The sequence below is a fragment of the Manis pentadactyla genome, chromosome 9 (genome assembly GCF_030020395.1).
Source record: "Manis pentadactyla isolate mManPen7 chromosome 9, mManPen7.hap1, whole genome shotgun sequence".
NCBI classification, from domain to species: Eukaryota; Metazoa; Chordata; class Mammalia; order Pholidota; family Manidae; genus Manis; species Manis pentadactyla.
The window spans coordinates 91,492,765-91,512,967 of record NC_080027.1 but is presented as its reverse complement, the minus strand read 5'-3'; the positions used below and the strand labels follow the sequence as shown (position 1 = coordinate 91,512,967).

The 20,203-nt window shown below is 39.9% G+C and overlaps 1 protein-coding gene across 1 annotated transcript in view; it reads right to left on the bottom strand.

Moving 5' to 3' along the window:
* ACBD3 (acyl-CoA binding domain containing 3) overlaps positions 1-18,515 on the bottom strand; it is a 47,648-nt gene extending 29,133 nt beyond the window's left edge. The window contains exon 1 of the mRNA XM_036903657.2: positions 18,172-18,515. Within this exon, the coding sequence (XP_036759552.2) occupies positions 18,172-18,445 (274 nt within the window). The 5' untranslated portion in view covers positions 18,446-18,515. The remainder of the gene's footprint in view (positions 1-18,171) is intronic.
* Between the last annotated feature and the right edge of the window lie 1,688 nt (positions 18,516-20,203).

The following is a 20,203-nucleotide window of genomic DNA, read 5'->3' as shown; positions in this document are numbered from 1 at the left end:
ACCTCCAATGAGTTCTACACAATAGTATAAAGGGCATATCAATGTGTGGGCAAAGGGTCTGTTTGTGTTTATACAGAGGATCAAAGCCTAATTGGGCTACCCAGAAAATGAACTAAGATACGATACGAAGAAGAACTTCCAACATCAGCACTCTCTGGTATAGTCATACCAGAAGATGATCATCAAAAAACCTCAACAAAGATCCAGGCGCTGCTACAGCTGTAGCTGCATTCATCCCACCAGTTCCTGGACTTGCCATGGGAATGAAGGAGATATCTAAGCTGGCCTGTGCATACAGTAAAAGAACAAATTTGACTGGATCTATACTGTCGGAACTCAACCAAGAACTAGGAGAAGTGCAAGTTGTAGCGCTCCAAAATCTTACGACTACAGACTATCTACTGTTAAAAGAACATATGTGATGTGAACAGTTCCCAGGAATGGGTTGTTTTAACTTGTCTGATTTCTCTCAGACTGTTCAAGTTCAGTTGGACAATATCCATCATATCATAGATAAATTTTCACAAATGCCTAGGGTGCCTAACTGGTTTTCTTGGTTTCACTGGAGATGGCTGGTAAATATAAGTCTGCTTTGGTTATGTAACTGTATTCTTATTATGTTAATGTGTGTGCGCAATTTAATTAGTAGTTTAAAACCTATACATGCTTAAGTTACTCTACAAGAAGATATGTCAAAGAAATAATCAATCTTCCCATGTTTTCTTCCGTCTGCTACTTCTATAGCTTTTCTTCTTTCTTCCTAATTATAACCCTTAAATAGAATTCGTGCCTCATATCGAATTTACCGAGTATCATAATTCTTCCAAGTGGTAAAGATACCTCAAGACAAATGCTGGGCATAGAAGCCACAGGGCATAAATCTGCAAAGAAGTAAAAAAGCTAACCTTTTCAAACAATATTGCTTCTCTCTCACTTACCAACTTTACATTTCCCTGTATGGCCCCGGAAGATGACTGGTTAGCCAGAGACGGGTAAGATTCCTCAAGGGAGGAACAACCTAAGACAGTCACAGTTGCAGGGGGGCCATCAGGTGAGAAATTGGGGATCAACAGAGGTGAGGCTTAGAACCTCACCCCCCCTGTTTTGAGAGAAATCTTCTGCATCTGTGGATGTTTTATTGCCCTTGTCTAGCTTGGATTAACACTTAGTCTACAGGCACACACCTGATCATCTACATGTGCTCTCTTACAACACTAAACTATGTTTTCTACCTTTATCTTGCATCTACCTACCACTTCAGCATTTTATTAAAAATAATAATAAGGGAGAAATGTGGGATTCACATATAAATCAAGTATAAAAATCAAACGAATATTCATATTTGACCTGATTGTTTATAGTTCATAATGCGTGATCAAAACCGAAAGTTTTTGTGATGACTGCCCTTGTACTGTTCACCATGTAAGAACTTATTCACTATGTAAGAATTTGTTCACCATGTAAGAACTTGTTCGTTATGCTTCAGAAGATTGGAGACTGACGAGAATTAGGCTTGGGGTGGATTAATGATTGTGCATTGAGCATTGAGTCCCTATACAGAATTTTATTGTTGTTAACAACCATTTGATCAATAAATATGAGAGATGCCCTCTCAAAAAAAAAAAAAAAAAAGAAACATACTTACAAACTTCTAGTTAGAAATGGTGGAGTGCACACACACAATTAATTACCTCTGGTCCTTATGAAACCCCATTAAAAGGAATAAGGAAGCCAATTCAGAGAACCCTGGAAAGGTTCAGGAACTGATAGTTCCAGGTTCTTTAAAAGCTGGAGTCAGGTGAGAAACAGCTTTAGTTTAGCCTCTAAGAAACAGGTACCCCTCCCTCCCACTGGGTTTGGCAACTCCAAGCAGGCAGGTGAGGCTATGTGCCCTACATTAGCAGAGGGCTGGATGTTTACCAGAGACCTGAATCACAGATGCTCCAGATGGGAGGACCCCAGGCTGGGAGAGAACTGCAGGGCTAAAACCAAGAAAAGAAATGCAACTGTCCCTAGCTGGAAGGGATTAAAGACGGTGGCATGAGAGGTGAGACAGAGGCTTCCTCCTAAAACTGCATATAATACGAAAATATAACTAATACAACGAATCCTGAAAAAGCAACAGGAAAGAGGGCTGTGCCAAACTGCATACACCTGGAGAAAAGAGCAGACTTCACGGAACAAGGTAACGTACCAAAGCCATGGCCCGACCCAGTGGGACCCAAGCCCTTCCCTGACCCCAGCTCACTAGCGGGAGGAAGAGAAACAGAGCAGGGAGGGAGTGGAGGCCTGGGACTGCTGAATACTTAACTCCAGAGATCTGCTCTGGGAGCACAAACCTACATTTCATGGTGCTTGTGTGGTACTCTCATGATTAGGGGGTTGGAAAGTGAAGACAGGCAGAATTCCTGGAGAGACTGAGATTCCAGCCACTTGTGGAAAGCAGGGATCCATATTCGGCTGCTCTGGGACAAAAGAAAGGCGGGCAGTCTGAGAGACTTCCCAACAGCAAGAGGGCTGCTAATGGGGCAAGGACTGCACAGAGCTTACTGCTCAAGAGAAAGGACAGGTAGACAAAATTGTCCAGGTGCACACCGTCTTCAGGTGTTCCAGCTCCCTGGCTGGCTACATAGCTTCAAGGATTCCTTCTGTGATATGCAGCCTACAGTGTCTTTCTCCCGGCCAGCCCCACCTGGCTCGCAAACCATCAAACCCTACCCTGGCGTTAGGCCAGCCATGGGGAAGACCTGTCTACAGCAACAACAAACGTAAAGCATAGAGGCTTATACCTGTGTGCTCAGTCCACTGGTTCAGGCAGTGGAGACAGGCATATCAGCCAGGAAGCAGGAAATAGCTCTTTCCTCTCTCAGGCACCAATACCACTCCCATGTGACCCTTGACATTGCTCCAGGGGCTGAGCAGCTCCAGAGAAGAGAGCTTCTGGGCACTAGAGGGCATCATATACAAATACGAAACACCAAAGGAATCTGGTTCAAAGTAAAATCATTAACACAACTCCTGAGAAAGATTTAAATGACACTGACCTCATGAATTTTCCTGAAAGGGAGTTCAAAATAAAATCATTAACATGTTCGTGGAGGTACAGAAAGATATTCAAGAACTCAGGTATGAATTCTGGTCAGAGATTCAATTGTTGTAGAGCACAATGGAGAGTATTAAAAGCAGATTAGATACGGTGGAGGAAACGGTAAATGAAACAGAAACTAGAGAAGAGGAATACAAAGAAGCTGAGGCACAGAGAGAAAAAAGGATCGCTAAGAATGAAAGAATATTGAGAGAACTGTGTGACCAATCCAAACGGAACAATACTCATTATAGTGGCACCAAAAGAAGAAGAAGAGAGAAAAAGGGACAGAAAGTGCCTTTGAGGAGGTAATTGCTGAAAACTTCCCCAACCTGCAGAAGGAGATAGTCTCTCAGGCCATAGACATCCACAGATCTCCCAACACAAGGGACCCAAGGAACACAACACCAAGACATATAGTAACTAAAATGGCAAAGATCAAGGATAAGGACAGACTATTCAAAGCAGCCAGAGAGAGAAATAAGATCACATACAAAGGAAAGCCCAGGAGAAACCTTACACGCCACAAGGGAGTGGCATGATGTATTTAATGCAATGAAGCAGAAGGGCCTGGAACGAAGATTATTTTATCAGGCAAGATTATCATTTAAATTTGAAGGAGGGATTAAGCAATTTCCAGATAAGCAAAAGCTGAGAGAATTTACCTCCCACAAACGGTCTCTACAGTGTATTTTGGAGGGACTGCTGTAGAGGGAAGTGTTCCTAAGGTTTAATAACTGTCACCAGAGGTAATAAAACCACAGTAAAGAAAGTAGAACTGCTAATTACTAAGCAAATCCAAAAGTAAATTAACTATGCCCAAAGTCAATCAAGGGATAGACAAAGAATACAGATGGAGGAGGAAGAAAAAGGAGGAGAAAAAAAACCCGTTAGATTGTGTTTGTAACAGCATATTAAGTGAGTTAAGTTAGATGATTAGATAGTTGGGAAGTTAACCATTGACCTTTGGTAACCATGAACCTAAAGCCTGCAATGGCAATAAGTACACACCTATCGAAAATCACCCTAAATCTAAATGGACTGAATGCACCAATCAAAAGACATATAGTCACTGAATGGATAAAAAAACAAGACCCAGAAATACGCTGCCTACAAGAGACTCACTTTAAACCCAAAGACATACACAGACTAAAAGTGAAGGAATGGAAAAAGATACTTCATGCAACTAACAGAGAGAAAAAACCAGAAGTTGCAGTACTTGTAGCAGACAAAATAAACTTCAAAACACAGAAACTAACAAGAGACAAAGAAGGACATTACATAATGATAAAGGGGTCAATCCAACAAGAAGATATAACCATTATAAATACCTATGCTCCCACACAGGAGTACCTACATATGTGAAACAAATACTAACGGAATTAAAAGGGGAAATAGAATGCAATGCATTCATTCTAGGAGACTTCAATACACCATTCACTCTGAAGGACAGATCAACCAGACAGAAAATAAGTGGCGACAGAGGCACTGAACAACACATTAGAACAGAAGAACCTAACAGACATCTACAGAACTCTACACACAAAAGCAGCAGAATACACATTCTTCTCAAGTGCACATGGAACATTTTCAAGAACAGATCATATATTAGGCCACAAAAAGAGCCTCAGTAAATTAAAAAAGACTGAAATTGTACCAACCAGTTTCTCAGACCAAAGGTATGAAACTAGAAATAAATTATGGAAAGAAAATGAAAAATCCCACAAACACATGGAGGCTTCACAACATGCTCCTAAATAACCAATGGATCAATGACCAAATATAAACAGAGATCAAGCAATATATGGAGACAAATGACAACAATAATTCAACACCACAAAATCTGTGGGACTCAGCGAAGGCTGTGCTAAGAGGAAAGTATACTGCAATACAGGCGAACCTCAGGAAAGAAGAACAATCCCACATGAGCAGTCTAAACTCACAATTAATGAAACAAGAAAAAGAAGAACAAATGAGGCTCAAAGTCAGTAGAAGGAGGGACATAATAAGGATTAGAGCAGAAATAAAATTGAGAAGAATAAAACAATAGAAAGAATCAATGAAAATGAAAACAAGAGCTGGTTCTTCAAGAAAATAAACAAAATAGATAAACCCCTAGTCAGACTTATCAAGAAAAACAGAGTCTACATACATTAACAGAATCAGAAATGAGAAAGGAAAAATCACGATGCACACCACAGAAATACAAAGAATTATTAGAGAATACTATGAAAAATTATATGTTAAACTAGATAACCTAGAAGAAATTGACAACTTTCTAGAAAAATATAACCTTCCAAGGCTGACACAGAAAAAACAGAAAATCTGAGCAGACCAATTACCAGCAACGAAATTGAACTGGTAATCAAAAACCTACCAAAGAACAAAATCCCTGGACCAGATGGCTTCACCGCTAAATTTTATCAAACATTTACTGAAGACCTATTACCCATTCTCCTTGAAGTTTTCCAAAGAATAGAAGAAGAGGGAATACTTCCAAACTCATTCTATAAGGCCAGCATCACTTTAATACCAAAACCACAACAAAAAAAGAAAATTACAGACCAATATCCCGGATGAATAGAGATGCAAAAATACTCCACAAAATATTAGCAAACCAAATTCAAAAATACATCAAAAAGATCATCCATCATGATCAAGTTGGATTTATGCCAGGGATGCAAGGAGGGTACAACATTCAGAAATCCATCAACATCATCCACCACATCAACAAAAAGGACAAAAACCATATGATCATCTCCATAGATGCTGAAAAAGCATTTGACAAAATTCTACATCCATTCATGATAAAAACTCTCAACAAAATGGGTATAGAGGGCAAGTACCTCAAAATAATAAAGGCCATATATGACAAACCCACAGCCAACATTATACTTAACAGCGAGAAGCTGAAAGCTTTTCTTTTAAGATTCAGAACAAGACAAAGATGCCCACTCTCCCCACTTCTATTCAACATAGTACTGGAAGTCCTAGCCATGGCAATCAGACAACACAAAGAAATAAAAGGCATCCAGATTGGCAAGGAAGAACTTAAACTGTCCCTGTTTGCAGGTGACATGATATTGTACATAAAAAATCCTAAAGACTCCACTCCAAAACTACTAGATCTAATATCTGAATTCAGCAAAGTTGCAGGATACAAAATTAATATGCAGAACTCAGTGGCATTCCTATACACTAATAATGAACTAGTAGAAAGAGAAATCAGGAAAACAATTCCATTCACAGTTGCATCAAAAAGAATAAAATACCTAGGAATAAACCTAACCAAGGAAGTGAAAGACCTATACCTTGAAAACTACAAGACACTCATGAGAGAAATTAAAGAAGATACCAATAAAAGGAAACACATCCTGTGCTCATGGATAGGAAGAATTAACATTATCAAAATGGCCATCCTGCCTAAAGCAGTCTACAGATTCAATGCAATTCCCATCAAAATACCAAGAACATTCTTCAACGAACTAGAGAAAACCATTCTAAAATTCATATGGAACCACAAAAGACCTCGAATAACCAAAGCAATTCTGAGAAGGAAGAATAACGCTGGGGGCATTATGCTCCCCAACCTGGCACTCTACTACAAAGCCACAGTAGTCAAGACAATTTTGTATTGGCACAAGAACAGACCCATAGACCAATGGAACAGACTAGAGAGCCCTGATATAAAGCCAACCATATATGGTCAATTAATATATGATAAAGGAGCCATGGATATACAATGGGGAAATGACAGCCTCTTCAACAGCTGGTGTTGGCAAAACTGGACAGCTACATGTAAGAGAATGAAACTGGATTATTGTTTAACCCCATACACAAAACTAAACTCGAAATGGATGAAAGACCTGAACGTAAGTCATGAAACCATGAAACTCTTAAAGGACAACATAGGCAAACATCTCCTGAATATAAGCATGAGCAACTTCTTTCTGAAGGCATCTCCTTGAACAAGGGAAAGAAAAGCAAAAATGAGCTCACAGGACTACATCAAACTAAAAACTTTCTGTACGGCAAAGGACACCATCAACAGAACAAAAAGGCATCCTACAGTATGGGAGAATATATTTGTAAATGACGTATCCAACAAGGGGTTAACATCCAAAATATATAAAGAACTTACATGCCTCAACACCCAAAAAGCAAATAATCTGATTAAAAAATGGGCAGAGCATCTGAACAGACAGTTCTCCAAAGAAGAAATTCAGATGGCCAATAGACACATGAAAAGATGCTCCACATCACTAATCATCAGGGAAATGCAAATTAAAACCACAATGTGATATCACCTCACACCAGGATGGATGGCCAGCATCAAAAAGACTAAGAACAACAAATGCTGGCGGGGATGTGGAGAAAGGGGAACCCTCCTACACTGCTGGTGGGAATGTAAGCTAGTTCAACCATTGTGGAAAGCAATATGGAGGTTTCTCAAAAAACTAAAAGTAGAAATACCATTTGACCCGGGAATCCCACTCCTTGGAATTTATCCAAAGAATACAACTTCTCAGATTCAAAAAGACATATGCACCCCTTTGTTTATCGCAGCACTATTTACAACAGCCAAGATATGGAAGCACCCTAAGTGTCCATCAGCAGATTAATGGTTAAAGAAGAGGTGGTACATATACACAATGGAATACTATTCAGCCATAAGAAAGAAATCCTACCATTTGCAACAACATGGATGGAGCTGGAGGATATTACACTCAGTGAAATAAGCCAGGCAGAGAAAGATAAGTGCCAAATGATTTCCCTCATTTGTGGAGTATAACAATGAAGGAAAACTGAAGGAACAAAATAGCAGCAAACTCAGAGACTGCTGAAGGGGCTAGTGGTTACCGAAGGGGAGGAGTGTGGGAGGGCAGGTGGGGATGCAGGGAGAAGGGGATTGAGGGGTATTATATTTAGTACACATGGTATAGGGGATTACGGGGAGAATAGTGTACCACAGAGAAGGCAAATAGTGAATGTGTGGCATCTTACTACACTGGTGGACAGTGCCTGCAGATAATATGGGTAAATGTAGTAACCACATTGTTTTTTCATGTGAAACCTTCATAAGAGTGTATATCAATAATACCTTAATAACAAATTAAAAAAAAAAAAGAAATGGAACTTTCCCTAGTAAATGGTAAACAGCCCCCACCTCCATTCTCCTGCTCAGTTCCTGAATGCTGCCAGTAAGATTCACACATCTTAAGCAGGAGTATTTTCAAGAAAAACTAGCCCAAAAGGAAAGACCTACAGATAACTGATCTGAAAGATACTTACGTTTGAGGGTGCCCTTGAGACCTCTGCCTCATCACTGTGTAATAAAAGGCTTCTATTCAAGGTCACAATTTGCTATTAATGCCTTACCGTTTAACATGAATGAATACCCAAGAACTACCAGGCATTTGAGAAAGTTTTCAACATGGGGAAAAAAAAGTCCAAAACAGATTTTTAAAACAAAAAACCAAAATTTCTATTTAATATCCTTAGAGAGGAAGACTAATATGTCCATGAAGCAAAACAAAGTAAAACTTGAAAGACCATTCAGAGAATAAACTCTTGAAAGTAAAAAATGCAAAAACAAATTTTAAAACAATTTTTAATATGAAAAATAAAATTGAGGATATCCTGGAAGATACAGTAAAAATATAAAGATGGAAAAGATAAGAGAATACTAAATGTAATCCAAAAGATTCACTATCTGGACATTAACAGCATTAGAGTGAAAACAAGAGGAAAAGATGAGAAGAAATTATCAATGAGATAGTACAAGATTTCCCAGAAATAAAGGATACAAGTTTAGAGACCAAGACCAAGATAGAGAGGACAACTAAACATTCAGCACAGTCATTAATTATAAATAGTAAATAAACAAAAAGGAAATAACAAATTTCTGAACACTGGAGATAGAGAAAATGCTAAAAACTTCTAAAAAGAAAACAAGTCACATGCATAGGATCAAGAGTAAGAATGACTACAGATTTCTCAAGAGTATGAATACTGAAAGCTAGAAAACAATGGAATAATATCTTGGTATTTGAGGGGAAATTATTTCCAACCTAGATTTTTATGCCCAGTCAAATTAACCAGATGTGACAGTAAAAATAATCAAATTTTTGTAAAGGCAAGTCTTAAAAATTTTACTTCCTACAAACCCTTTTCTCAAGAAGCTACTTGGGGTGTGTGTGTGTGCATTTCCAAGGTAAGAGAATAAACAACAACAAAAGAAAATAAGGGATTTAGGGAAGGGAACCTACATCATAGGGAGGTGAAGGTAATCTCCAAGGTAACGGCTAGGCAGCGAACTCAGAAGGTAGAAAGCTAACACTGATCAAGAATTTAAGAAGCACGTGGAGAGCCGTCAACAAGTAACAATTGCCTCTAACTACACAAACCACAAAGGGTTTGCACAAGAACCAAACTATAATCAAAGTGCACAATCTGTCTCACCCATGAATAATATAAACAACACTGATATGATCACAAAATGGGATGGCATAAACTTAGGAGTTTGGGAAAATGGAAGGAGTGAGAAACGCACACATGTAAGTTTGAATTAAAAAAAAAAATTAAAGCAGCAGCAGGAAAATGGAGACAAATATCAGGAAAAAACAGTTAAAATAATGGAAAATGGTTACCTGGCAGAAATGGTCTTGGAGATAGAAAACAATGAACAAGGAATGTTACTTTTCATTATAAATTGTGTAGTACACTTTACCTTTTAAATGGCTTTGGTTTCCACTTGGATGAAAAGGTAAAATGATTAGTCACATGCTCCATTTTAGCACTCAAATCTGTAAGATATATGACATATGTGGTAGGCAGAGGAACAGTCAAAAGAGGCAACCTCCCAATCCCTAGAATCTGTGATCACATGAGGTTACATGAAAGGGGGGAATGATGGCCGCAGCACACCTCATCCTGGACGACCTATGTGGGCCCAATGTAATCACAAGGGTCCTTATAAATGGAAAGGGGGAAAGAAAGATTTGAAGATGCTATGTCACTGGCTGTCCAAGTGGAGGACGGGGCCACAGGCTACAGGAAGAAAGCCTCTAGAAGCTGGAAAAGGCAAGGTAACAGGTTCTCCTGAAGGAGAAAAAGAACAGAGCTCTCCTGACACTTTGATTTTATCCAGTGAGACCCATTTTGAACTTGTTCCCTCCAGAACTGTAAGACAACATGTGTCACACTAAGCCACTAAATTTGTGGTAATTTGTTACAGGAGCAACAGGAAACTAATATACAAAACACATTTTCCCAAGCAATTAAAAACATAAATGGTTTCTAGATTGTCATTAAATTCATAAGTATTTTATTTTAATTTTTTATTAAGGTATTATTGATATACACTCTTATGAAGGTCTCACATAAAAAAACAATGTGGTTACTACATTTACCCATATTATCAAGTCCCCACCCATACCCCAATGCAGTCACTGTCCATCAGTGTAGTAAGATGCCACAGAGTCACTATTTGCCTTCTCTGTGCTACAGTTTTCTCTGTGATCCCCCACACCATGTATACTAAACATAACCCCTCAATCCCCTTCTCCCTTCCTACCTACCCACCCTCCCACACCCCTCCTTTGGTAACCACTGGTCCCTTCTTGGAAATTCTTAAGTATTTACCTTTACAGTTCTAATAGCAAAATAATTTGATAACAGCATTATAATCACAGTTACGAAGCCCAAAGCTCTGAAAGATTAAAATAAGTTCCTTTCACCTGAAATCAATTATATGGAAGGTTATTAGTCTCACACCTCAATTACTAGAATAAGGTTAGAGAGAAATTTGTATTTTTCTTCTCTCTGGAGGTAAAGGTAAGAGGGATGTAACAAATTATTTCAATGTCCCTTCTAGCCTTTACTTGATGAAATGAAATCTGTGGGTTGGAATGGATGTTCAAGACAGGTGACCAAACTACACAAAGCTTAAATCCCCTCTACATATCCATTTGGCCTACAATAACTTGTTATTGGATACGCATATAAAAAAGATGTAAATTATAGTATCAATAACCTAAAATGTGAGGGAGGCATTAGTACAGAGTTCCTGTATACTGTAAAAGTTACCAGCCTTAACTAGTATAACCCTAAGACATAAATTATGTAAGCTGTGGGACCACAAAGATAGATCATATGGTAGATACAGGGAAGATCAGGAAAAGGGATCAAAGTGCATCCACCTGGCAACTGCTAAGCCATGCCTGAGCAAGTCCTGGTGACGGGAACTCACAGTCCCCAGCAGTCCATTCCGTCTTTGGATGGCTGTGATGTTTAGCTCTTAATTCTGCGTTGACTTCTTTTCTATCCACAGGGTCTGTTTCTAGTTCTCAGCATTAAATAAAACATCTAACACATAAGCCCTCAAAAAGCAACAAAATACCCATCATGTTTGCCCTAAGTTCTCTATTCTGTAGGCTAGAATCCCCAGCTTAGTCACTCATACTCCTAAAGACCTGTGCTTACATCCCACTAACTAAGCATGTAACATGGACAAGTTACTTAACCTTTCTGAGCCTCAATTTTGTTAGCAATAAAATGGAGATAACTTCTCCTTAGGGTTCTTGTGAGGTTAACAATGTGCTCCAAAGTCTCGATCTAGTGCCTGAGCAGCACAGACACCGACTAGACAGCAGCTACTGCAACACCGATGGCAGAGATCTGAGTCTCCACACTACACAAGTTGTTCTCCTCTGAATGAGCTCCATTTTGTCTTTAACCCCAAAGGATGATACTCCAAACTGAAAGCACTTTCCAGGTATTGATCTGTGCAGACAAGGGCAAGACCATTTATTCCTTCCCTCATCCTAGATACTATATTCCCACCATAGCTGCCTAAGATCAAACCCATTTTCTTTCAGGGCCTATCACATTGTTGCCTCCCAGAGAATACACTTCAAATAAAAGTCATCTTTCAGAAACATTAAAATTAAAACCACAGCTACCCCATGTTGGACTGAGAAAAAAAAACCTGGCTGATAAATTCTTATACTATGTACAAGTTTAATACAGTGTAGTATTTCTAAGCCAATGAATATAAAACACTTTGGAAACTGCCTAGCATGTACCAAGCACTTTATAAAAGTTGACTCCCCACCCTCATTAATTCAACACACTTCATAATAAATTCTTATAAGTTCTCTTCAGCAACATAGCAGCCATAGAATACCAATTGCCAGGTACTCTACTATGAGCTTACAATTTCTTGTAATTCTTACAAGAACCCTTTGAGTAAAGAAAGGCATACAGTTTAAACAACCATGGAAGAATGAGGACTGTCCCCCTAATAGTGCTGACTCCAAAGCTCAACTGCTGAAATACTGAGCCAGAGTAGCTCTTATTTTAGTTAACTGATAGAAGTACAGTAGTCCCCCCTTCTCTGTAGAGGATACGTTCCTAGACCCCTGGTGGATGTCTGAAACCATGGGTAGTACTGAACCCTATATATACTGTGTTTTTTCCTAACACACACACCTGTGTTAAAACTTGTAAATTAGGCACAGTAAGAGATTAATAACAGTAATTATAAAATAGGACAATTATAACAGTATACTGTAATAAAAGATGAATGTAGTGTCTCTCAAAATCTTATTGTGCTATACTCATCCTTCTGGTGATGTGAGATGATAAAACGCCTAAATGAAATGAAGTGAGGTGAATTTCACAGGTGTTGTGACACAGGGTTAGGCCACTATTGACCCGACAATTCGTCAGGAGGAGGATCACCTGCTGTGGACTGCAGCTGATGTGGGAAACTGAAACTGAGGAGAATAACTGTGGATGAGGAGGAGCTACTGTAAAGGTTATCTTCTGAGTGCTGGTGACCAGGCTGTGCTCACTTTATAAAAACTCATCAAGCTATACATTTTTGATCTGTGTACTTTTTTGCATGTGTAGTAAATAAAGGGGAGGCCTCAAGCAATGTTCAAATCACCTACATTAAAAAAATATATAAACAAACACAAAGAGTTGACCCTTGAACACAGGTTTGAACTGCGTGTTTCTTATACACAGATTTTTTTCAATAAATACTGGAAAAACTTTTGGAGATTTGGGACCATTGAAAAAACATTTTCTTTTCTCCAGCTTACTTTACGGTGAGAATACAGCATACAATACATGTACACAATGTGTGTTAATCGACTGTTTGTTATTAGTAAGACTTCTGGTCAACAGCAGGCTATTAGCAGTGAAGATTTTAAGGATCAAAAGTTATATGTGGATTTCCAACTACAAAGGGGGTCAGTGCCCCTAATCCTCACCTTGTTTAAGGATCAACTGTATAAACATATCCTTGAATCCAGTCTTCAAAGGAAAACTGTAGTTAAGCTCAGATTTAAGATGAACTAGCAAATTAAAAAATAAAATGTTTGAAAGGCATTAATTGGTGCTTTGATTTTCTTTCTTTTAACTGTTTCTTAGGTCTATACATTCTCCTATACTAAAGTCTAAGAGTAAACACAATAAAGAAGGGAAAAATAAGCTCAAAATTTAATACATGTTCAACTTGAAATTATGTGAGGCCGGACCACTTAAGTCCAGGAGACACACAATAATTATGTATGTTACCAAAGAATAAATTACAGCTGTACAGTATTTTAAAGCACCAATAGGGGCCATCTATAAAAGTTCTCATAAGGTTGTATGTTTAAAGAAGACAAAAGGAAACAGAACTGCTTCAGCATGTCAATATGATTGCTTCTTTGCTATCAGTAGTATAACTGAGTGAAATCAACAGCAATGCCCTCAGAAATGCATTAACAATTCCATAAACAAACTGAGTTCAAGACTTAAGTTCCTCCAAATTCAACCAGAGCTTCCTTTTATGTATCATATCCTCAAAATACTCTTCCCCGACACACACCCCTATATCTGACTCCTAAAAAGGACTAGAAATAATGACCAATTCATTAGCAATGAGTACCACTCCTAATACCCAGACTATGGTTTTTCAAATGTCTCTTCCCACTAAAAGGAATCATGTCTCCCTGGAGAAATGGCTGATTCCTGCTGAGGCAGGAAATGTCTAAGATGAACCTGGACCATCTCACCATACCAGACAGCAGGGTAGCCCTGGGAGGTTACTAGTCATGTCAAAGGAACTTAGGCTCCCGCTTGCCAAAGATGGTTCAAGTTAAGCATCAATAACCTAAGAGTTAAAAAATATATGTATATTATGTTTGAAAGCATGAGTACATAATGACATTCAAAAAAACTGTTCCAATGTAATAATGTTTATCAATCGCACCTCAATTAAAAAAAAATAAGCACACCTTAAACAAAAAACTGTTACCTTCCAAGGCTGTGAAGGAGACAACTCGAAGGAGAAAATCTTGAAAAACTAATAAAAAAGGGGAAAGAAGCATTAACCTACCCTTTCTCATTTGAATTTGTAACCCAGACCAAACAGTATATGAGGAAAAGTACTGCAGTGAAGACAATTAGAATATCCCCATTTTTCAATCCCTAATGAATTAATGTATCTATTTTCAATTTACAAGATTAAAAAAAATCATCACAGTAGCTAAATGTAGGCCTCCCAAAAGATCTAATATTGTATTAGGAGCAATGGGATCCAGTGTATCAATATTTGAACAGGAACATTTACTTCAGTCCTTTGGAGGTGATTTTGCCCCCATTTTGTTCAAAACTTCAAAACTCATAGCAATGTATGTGAGAATTCAGAGTACATGGTTCTCATACTTTTCCAGGTATCTAAAGAGACTGTCAATAAAGCGATCACATGTACATGAACAATAAGAGTCTTTCCATTGGCCCTTAATATTTTCAAGCAAACACACTAAAGAAGTTCCAAAATGTGGTAAGGCATCAGTGTAGGCAGCTTTAGTTTTGAGTATTTTCTCAGACCACCACCAGAAAAAGCAGGGTCCTATCTGCTTCCATCTCCAATGAACATTATTACATTGGAAAGTGGGAGAACTGTCTTTGGAATCGTAAAACTAACTCTGCTTCTTACTACAACTAACTGACCAGCCTGAGGCCAAGTTCCTCAACTAGGAAACTGGGATAACTATACCCTCACTGAAAGGCTGTGGAGGATCACACAATATAGTGTATGTATAGCTCTCAAAACAGAACCTGACATTTAGTGAATAACTGCTCAATAACTGGTAGCAATTATTATTCTGGAATGTTAGGTTAATGCCACCATCTACGAGCTTAATGTAATGAGGCAATAAAGTATTAGAGAAGGAAAAATTCACCCCAAGAACTCCAAAAACCAAAATACAGTTCCCTGGGTTAGCTCCATCCCAGAAGTATGAAGGTTACAATAAAGCCAACCAATAGTCCTTCCTAAAGAGATAAGAAAACCACCTCAATCTTGCTAAACTAGAATTGGGCAAACTTTGCTCCTTTAAAAACCTTCAAAGGCTCCTTTCTACCTACAAAAAAGCTATTTACACATGACATTCAGGTCCTTCCACGGATCTACCACTGACTTACTGTTTCAGCTCTCTCCATCAAACCACTTTCTATTTGCCATTTCCCAGACATATGTCTTGCCCTCTCATGGCTCTAGACTGTTCTCTGCAGTATCTGCTCCCTGGATCCTGCACATTACAGTGCACTTCACATTGCATTGTCACTGGGTCTTTAACTCCTTTTGGACTCAAAGTTTCTTAATAGCAAAAGGGAATGTACTATTCATTTAGAGTGGTACCCTAATATAACACTCTATCCATAAGGATTCAATAATGTCTAAAGTTTAGATGGTAAAATTCTAACTTACATTTACCCATATTTTCATCTAATATTTCATTTTTGCCTTCACAAAATTAGGAGTAGTTAACATAATGGGTTCAGTCACTGGCCTGTGACGACTGTGACAGGGATGGAATAAGAAACAAGGTTCCTGATTCCCAACCCAAGTTATTTTCAATGGAAAAAGACATTCATTCTTTCAAGATTCATATTTACTTCACAGCATAAGATAAATTATTTCTAATTCTTGTGAGATACCTGATACAAAACCACAAAAGAATGACCAATTAGAAGTCGTCTCAAGACTGATAAAAATGCCAAGAATTACAATGGACAAATTCACACATTAAAACAAAGGCAGCAATACTTGATTCACCCCACTTTCCGTAATTCTCCTGACAGCTTTTAGATCCTTCCTTTCAGACCTTCCTGTCCAATTAGGCATCTAACATACTAATAGCTTCTTCATTGCTAACTATCTAATGCTTCATGCAGAAAGGTAGCTTTTAATTGCTACACTAGTATTTCTCCTTTTAAGTATTTGAATACTGCTTTGAGAGCTTAACTTAGGAACTGAGTGAACCACCCCTGTCAACATAGTTTTTTCTCTAAGGTCACTGATGAGGCCTCCCAATTATAGGTTCCCATAGGAGTCCCACCACTCAACAAACATGTTAAAATAAGGTTAGGTTTAGACCAAATCTTAAATCTGAGACATCAAATTTCATTTAGTCAAGCTATATATATAATCGAATCTAGAAGAGGAAAATTAATTGTCTAGGCATTTACATGGCAAATAGAATCCAGAGTTTCCTGACCCCAAAGCAATGCTGTTTACTGCACATTATTCTTTCAAAGAAAATATTACTATTTTCAAATAAGACAGGCTCTTATTTGAAAGAAGATGAAATTTTAAAAAAATTATTACCTATTTATCTCTTTGTTAGTCATGTTGCAAAAGCTAGGATTAGAAGTTTGATTCTTCTCTATTCTTATACACTCTTCTGCTACCATATAATCTTACTGAACATTGAGAAAATACGTTGTAATAAAAATTTTAAGTAAAATGTAGTTATATGAACTGTACAGAAACCACCAGATTTTTATGTAAGTGGTAATATATCACTGCCAAAGGAAACTCTAAATTCATGCCAGTGACCTAAAGGTGAAGTGATCTAAAACCCATTAGCGATTTACCAATTTCCTAGCTAGCTAGTGCAGAGAGCTGAACTCATTGTGAAATGATGTATATTTCAAGGGTAAACTTTTTAATAAGAAATGCAATGACTGTGGAATGATCAAATGTTCTGAAAAATTTACAAAACAGAGACATTCATTAGTTTGTACAATTAGTTATGCTGTAAGAAAACAAATAACTTTTGCATGTATCACTACAATGAACTACTCAAGTTGAGCTAGCAAAATATGTTCTCCAAAAGGTACTCCCTCTGGGAAAAGCGTCATAAACAATGCTGTCCTGGAATGTATATGAAACCTAGCAACCACTCTTGAAGTTTCGTTTGCTTAGTCTCCCTTTGCCCACTCACCCTACGAGATCTAAATATCTCTAATCAAACTAACGGGCACCAGTCTTTCCCACTGACAAGATCATGTGACTGGGATCACCAACCATTCGGCTGAGCGAATCACCCAATTAAAAAAAAAACCACACATCACAATCTTGCTCTAATAAGCAAGAGTCATTTTACAATTAAATCTTCGAGAAGCAAAGAGGGTACTTTTAGGCCTCAACTCTTGAGAATTCACTCTTGCATACTGTTTACAAAGTAGAATTTTAACTATCTAGACGATACTTGAACATAGCGGGCACCCCTTTTCTTCATAGTTTGACAAGCCAGAGGGGATGTATTCTCTTAATACATTACTTCCTCCTCCGGGACACATCACTACTGCCAGGTGATCAGGTCTATTTGAGTTCCAGTCCGAGTATGACTGGAAAGGGTATTTTGGAACTGATGAAAGATTTGCTCACTACAGAAAAGGATAAAAATCGGCGGGGTCTGATTTGACAACCCATAGGAAACAGAAAAGAAATGCGACGGTAAAACGAACAACCCCAGAATGGGGTCCTCCGGGAGAGAAAGGGCTCATTCTTCTACCCTGGCTCGTGATAACCCGAGCAGCTCAATCAGGTGAAATGTCCCGCAACTTCGCGGAGGCGGGCCTCGGATTGGAGAGCCTCTGGTCCAGGCCCTTCGGGGGTGTGACCAAGCGCCAACTTCAGGTGCCCCCAGGGCGGAGCTCTGCGCCCAGCACGCGTGGGTGAGATGAGACTGCCCGGTGGAGCGGGGCAGCAGAGGTGGCGGACGGGCCGGCAGGCTCACCTTTGAAGAAGCGCAGCGCGAGGCCGTACAGCTCCTCCAGGCCGAAGCCCCATCGCTGCTCCAGCCGCCGCGCCTCCTCCTCCGCCGCCTCCCCGGGTTCCGGCCGCTCCCCGGCGGCGCCCGGACTCCGGCCGGACCCAGCGGGCGAGGGCGGCGGCAGCGGCGGCGGCAGCAGCGGGGCGCCCTCCGCGCCGGGCCGCTCCTCCGGGTCCGGGCTCAGCGTGAGGCCGTCAACGGAGACCTCGAGCCGCTCGGCATTCAGCACAGCCGCCATCTCCGGCTGCTGCGCCTCCTCGGCTGGGACAGGCGGCAGCCACGTATCGACTTCCTGCGGACCTCTGACCTCCGCTAGCCGACACCGGAACTTCCGCCGCCGAGGAGGCTCGAAGGCGGGGAGGGCTGGGCTCGGCGCTCCGCCCCCACGGGTGCTGTACCCGTCTCTTCTTTCCCCTGCACGGCCCTGGGCCCGGCTGTCTTCTGTTCAAACCCCCGCACTTGAGCTCTTGCGGCCCTCCATCAGGCTGGCGGGCCGTGACCCGGGGTGGCGCACTCACCCCGGGACGGAGACCCCGTCCTCAGGATTGTGCGGGGGTCGCGGCTCCCCCGCCCCCACCGATCCGGGCAGCCCTACAACAGCAGGTCTGAGGAAATGCAGGGCAAATGCTTTTTCCTTTAAGTAGGAAACCGGCTGCGGAGAAATTCTGTGGCTTCCCCGAGGCGGTGGTAAATGGGCAGAGCCTGGTTTTGCGAGAACTGACGCCCTTATAATTTGTGGGGCCCTCTTTAAGGAAAAATCACAAAAAATTAGATGCGAAAAGTCAGGGAGGAAAGTGAGTATGTACTTAGAACCAGAAAGAAATCCCAAATGACATAATGGGAAGTTTTCAAATCTCAGAAACATCATAAGTACCATAAAAGTTTTGTTAACTCCTGACGTGCTTCTTTCTATAGGTGTCCAAAAGAAGTAACGGTTTGTTTTTTTTTAAAGATTGAATATGCCCTTGACATTATGTATATTCACCAGTGTTTAGACTTCATGGGCCCCATTTATGATAATTTTCCCCACGGTTTTTGGCTGCATATTTTTGACCCCTCTTTCTTATTGAGACAGGGACCACGAGCTTAAACAGAATAGGGTGAGGGCCTCTGGAAAAAGCAAGGCCGGGTATTTAGTCAGAGCAATGTAACTACATGCAAGGAAACCCCCTACCAAAACTCTTGTGTGGAACATTAAGCTCCAGAGTCATTCTTCAGTGAGATTAGTTAATATTCCCCAGATAAAGAAGAGTAGCACATGTTTTTATTATGTTAATCATTTGTAATCATGTGCAAGATTCACCTTAGCATGCTAAAAGGCCCAGGCCTAGGTGCTGTCTTTCCTCCTTCAGATCTGATGAGGTGATTTTGCAAACTGAGCAACGAATTTAGTGTGCAGACCAAGCTGTAAACAACATAGTAAAAGGCAGGAAGGATTCCACCTTAAAGATAAGATTGCATTTTAACGCCCAGGAAGTTTAAGAAGTAAGATTCTTAACTTACTCTTTAGCAAACAGACAATACCTCAGCCCACCTTGGGGGCTGGGCAGGCAGCCTTTTGATATGCTCCCAGACCAAGACGCCAGTATCCCAGAGATAAATCAAGGCAGGAAATTCCTTATGTTAAGTTAATTCTAAATATTCAGGGACGACTTAACAAGTCCACACCCCTAAGCTTTTTTTTCATGTTCCCAAATATCAACTGCCTATAAAACCCCTAGACAATGCACCACTAGGGGCTCTCTTGTCCCCTCCCAGCTCACGCCAGGAGCTCTGTCTGTCCTCTCACTGTATCTCTCAATAAAAGTCTCCCTAGCTCTCCTACCTTGACTGTTTGCTAAGTTCATTCTTCGACTCTGCAAACAAGAACCCTGGCATCACTATGGCAATTATTTGTAATGTCTTCTATAAAAAAAAAATAGATAAGTCTTTTTTTTTTTTAGCATTGTTAATACTACGTTTCAGCTTCACAGCTCAATTCTGTTGCTAGTGTGTA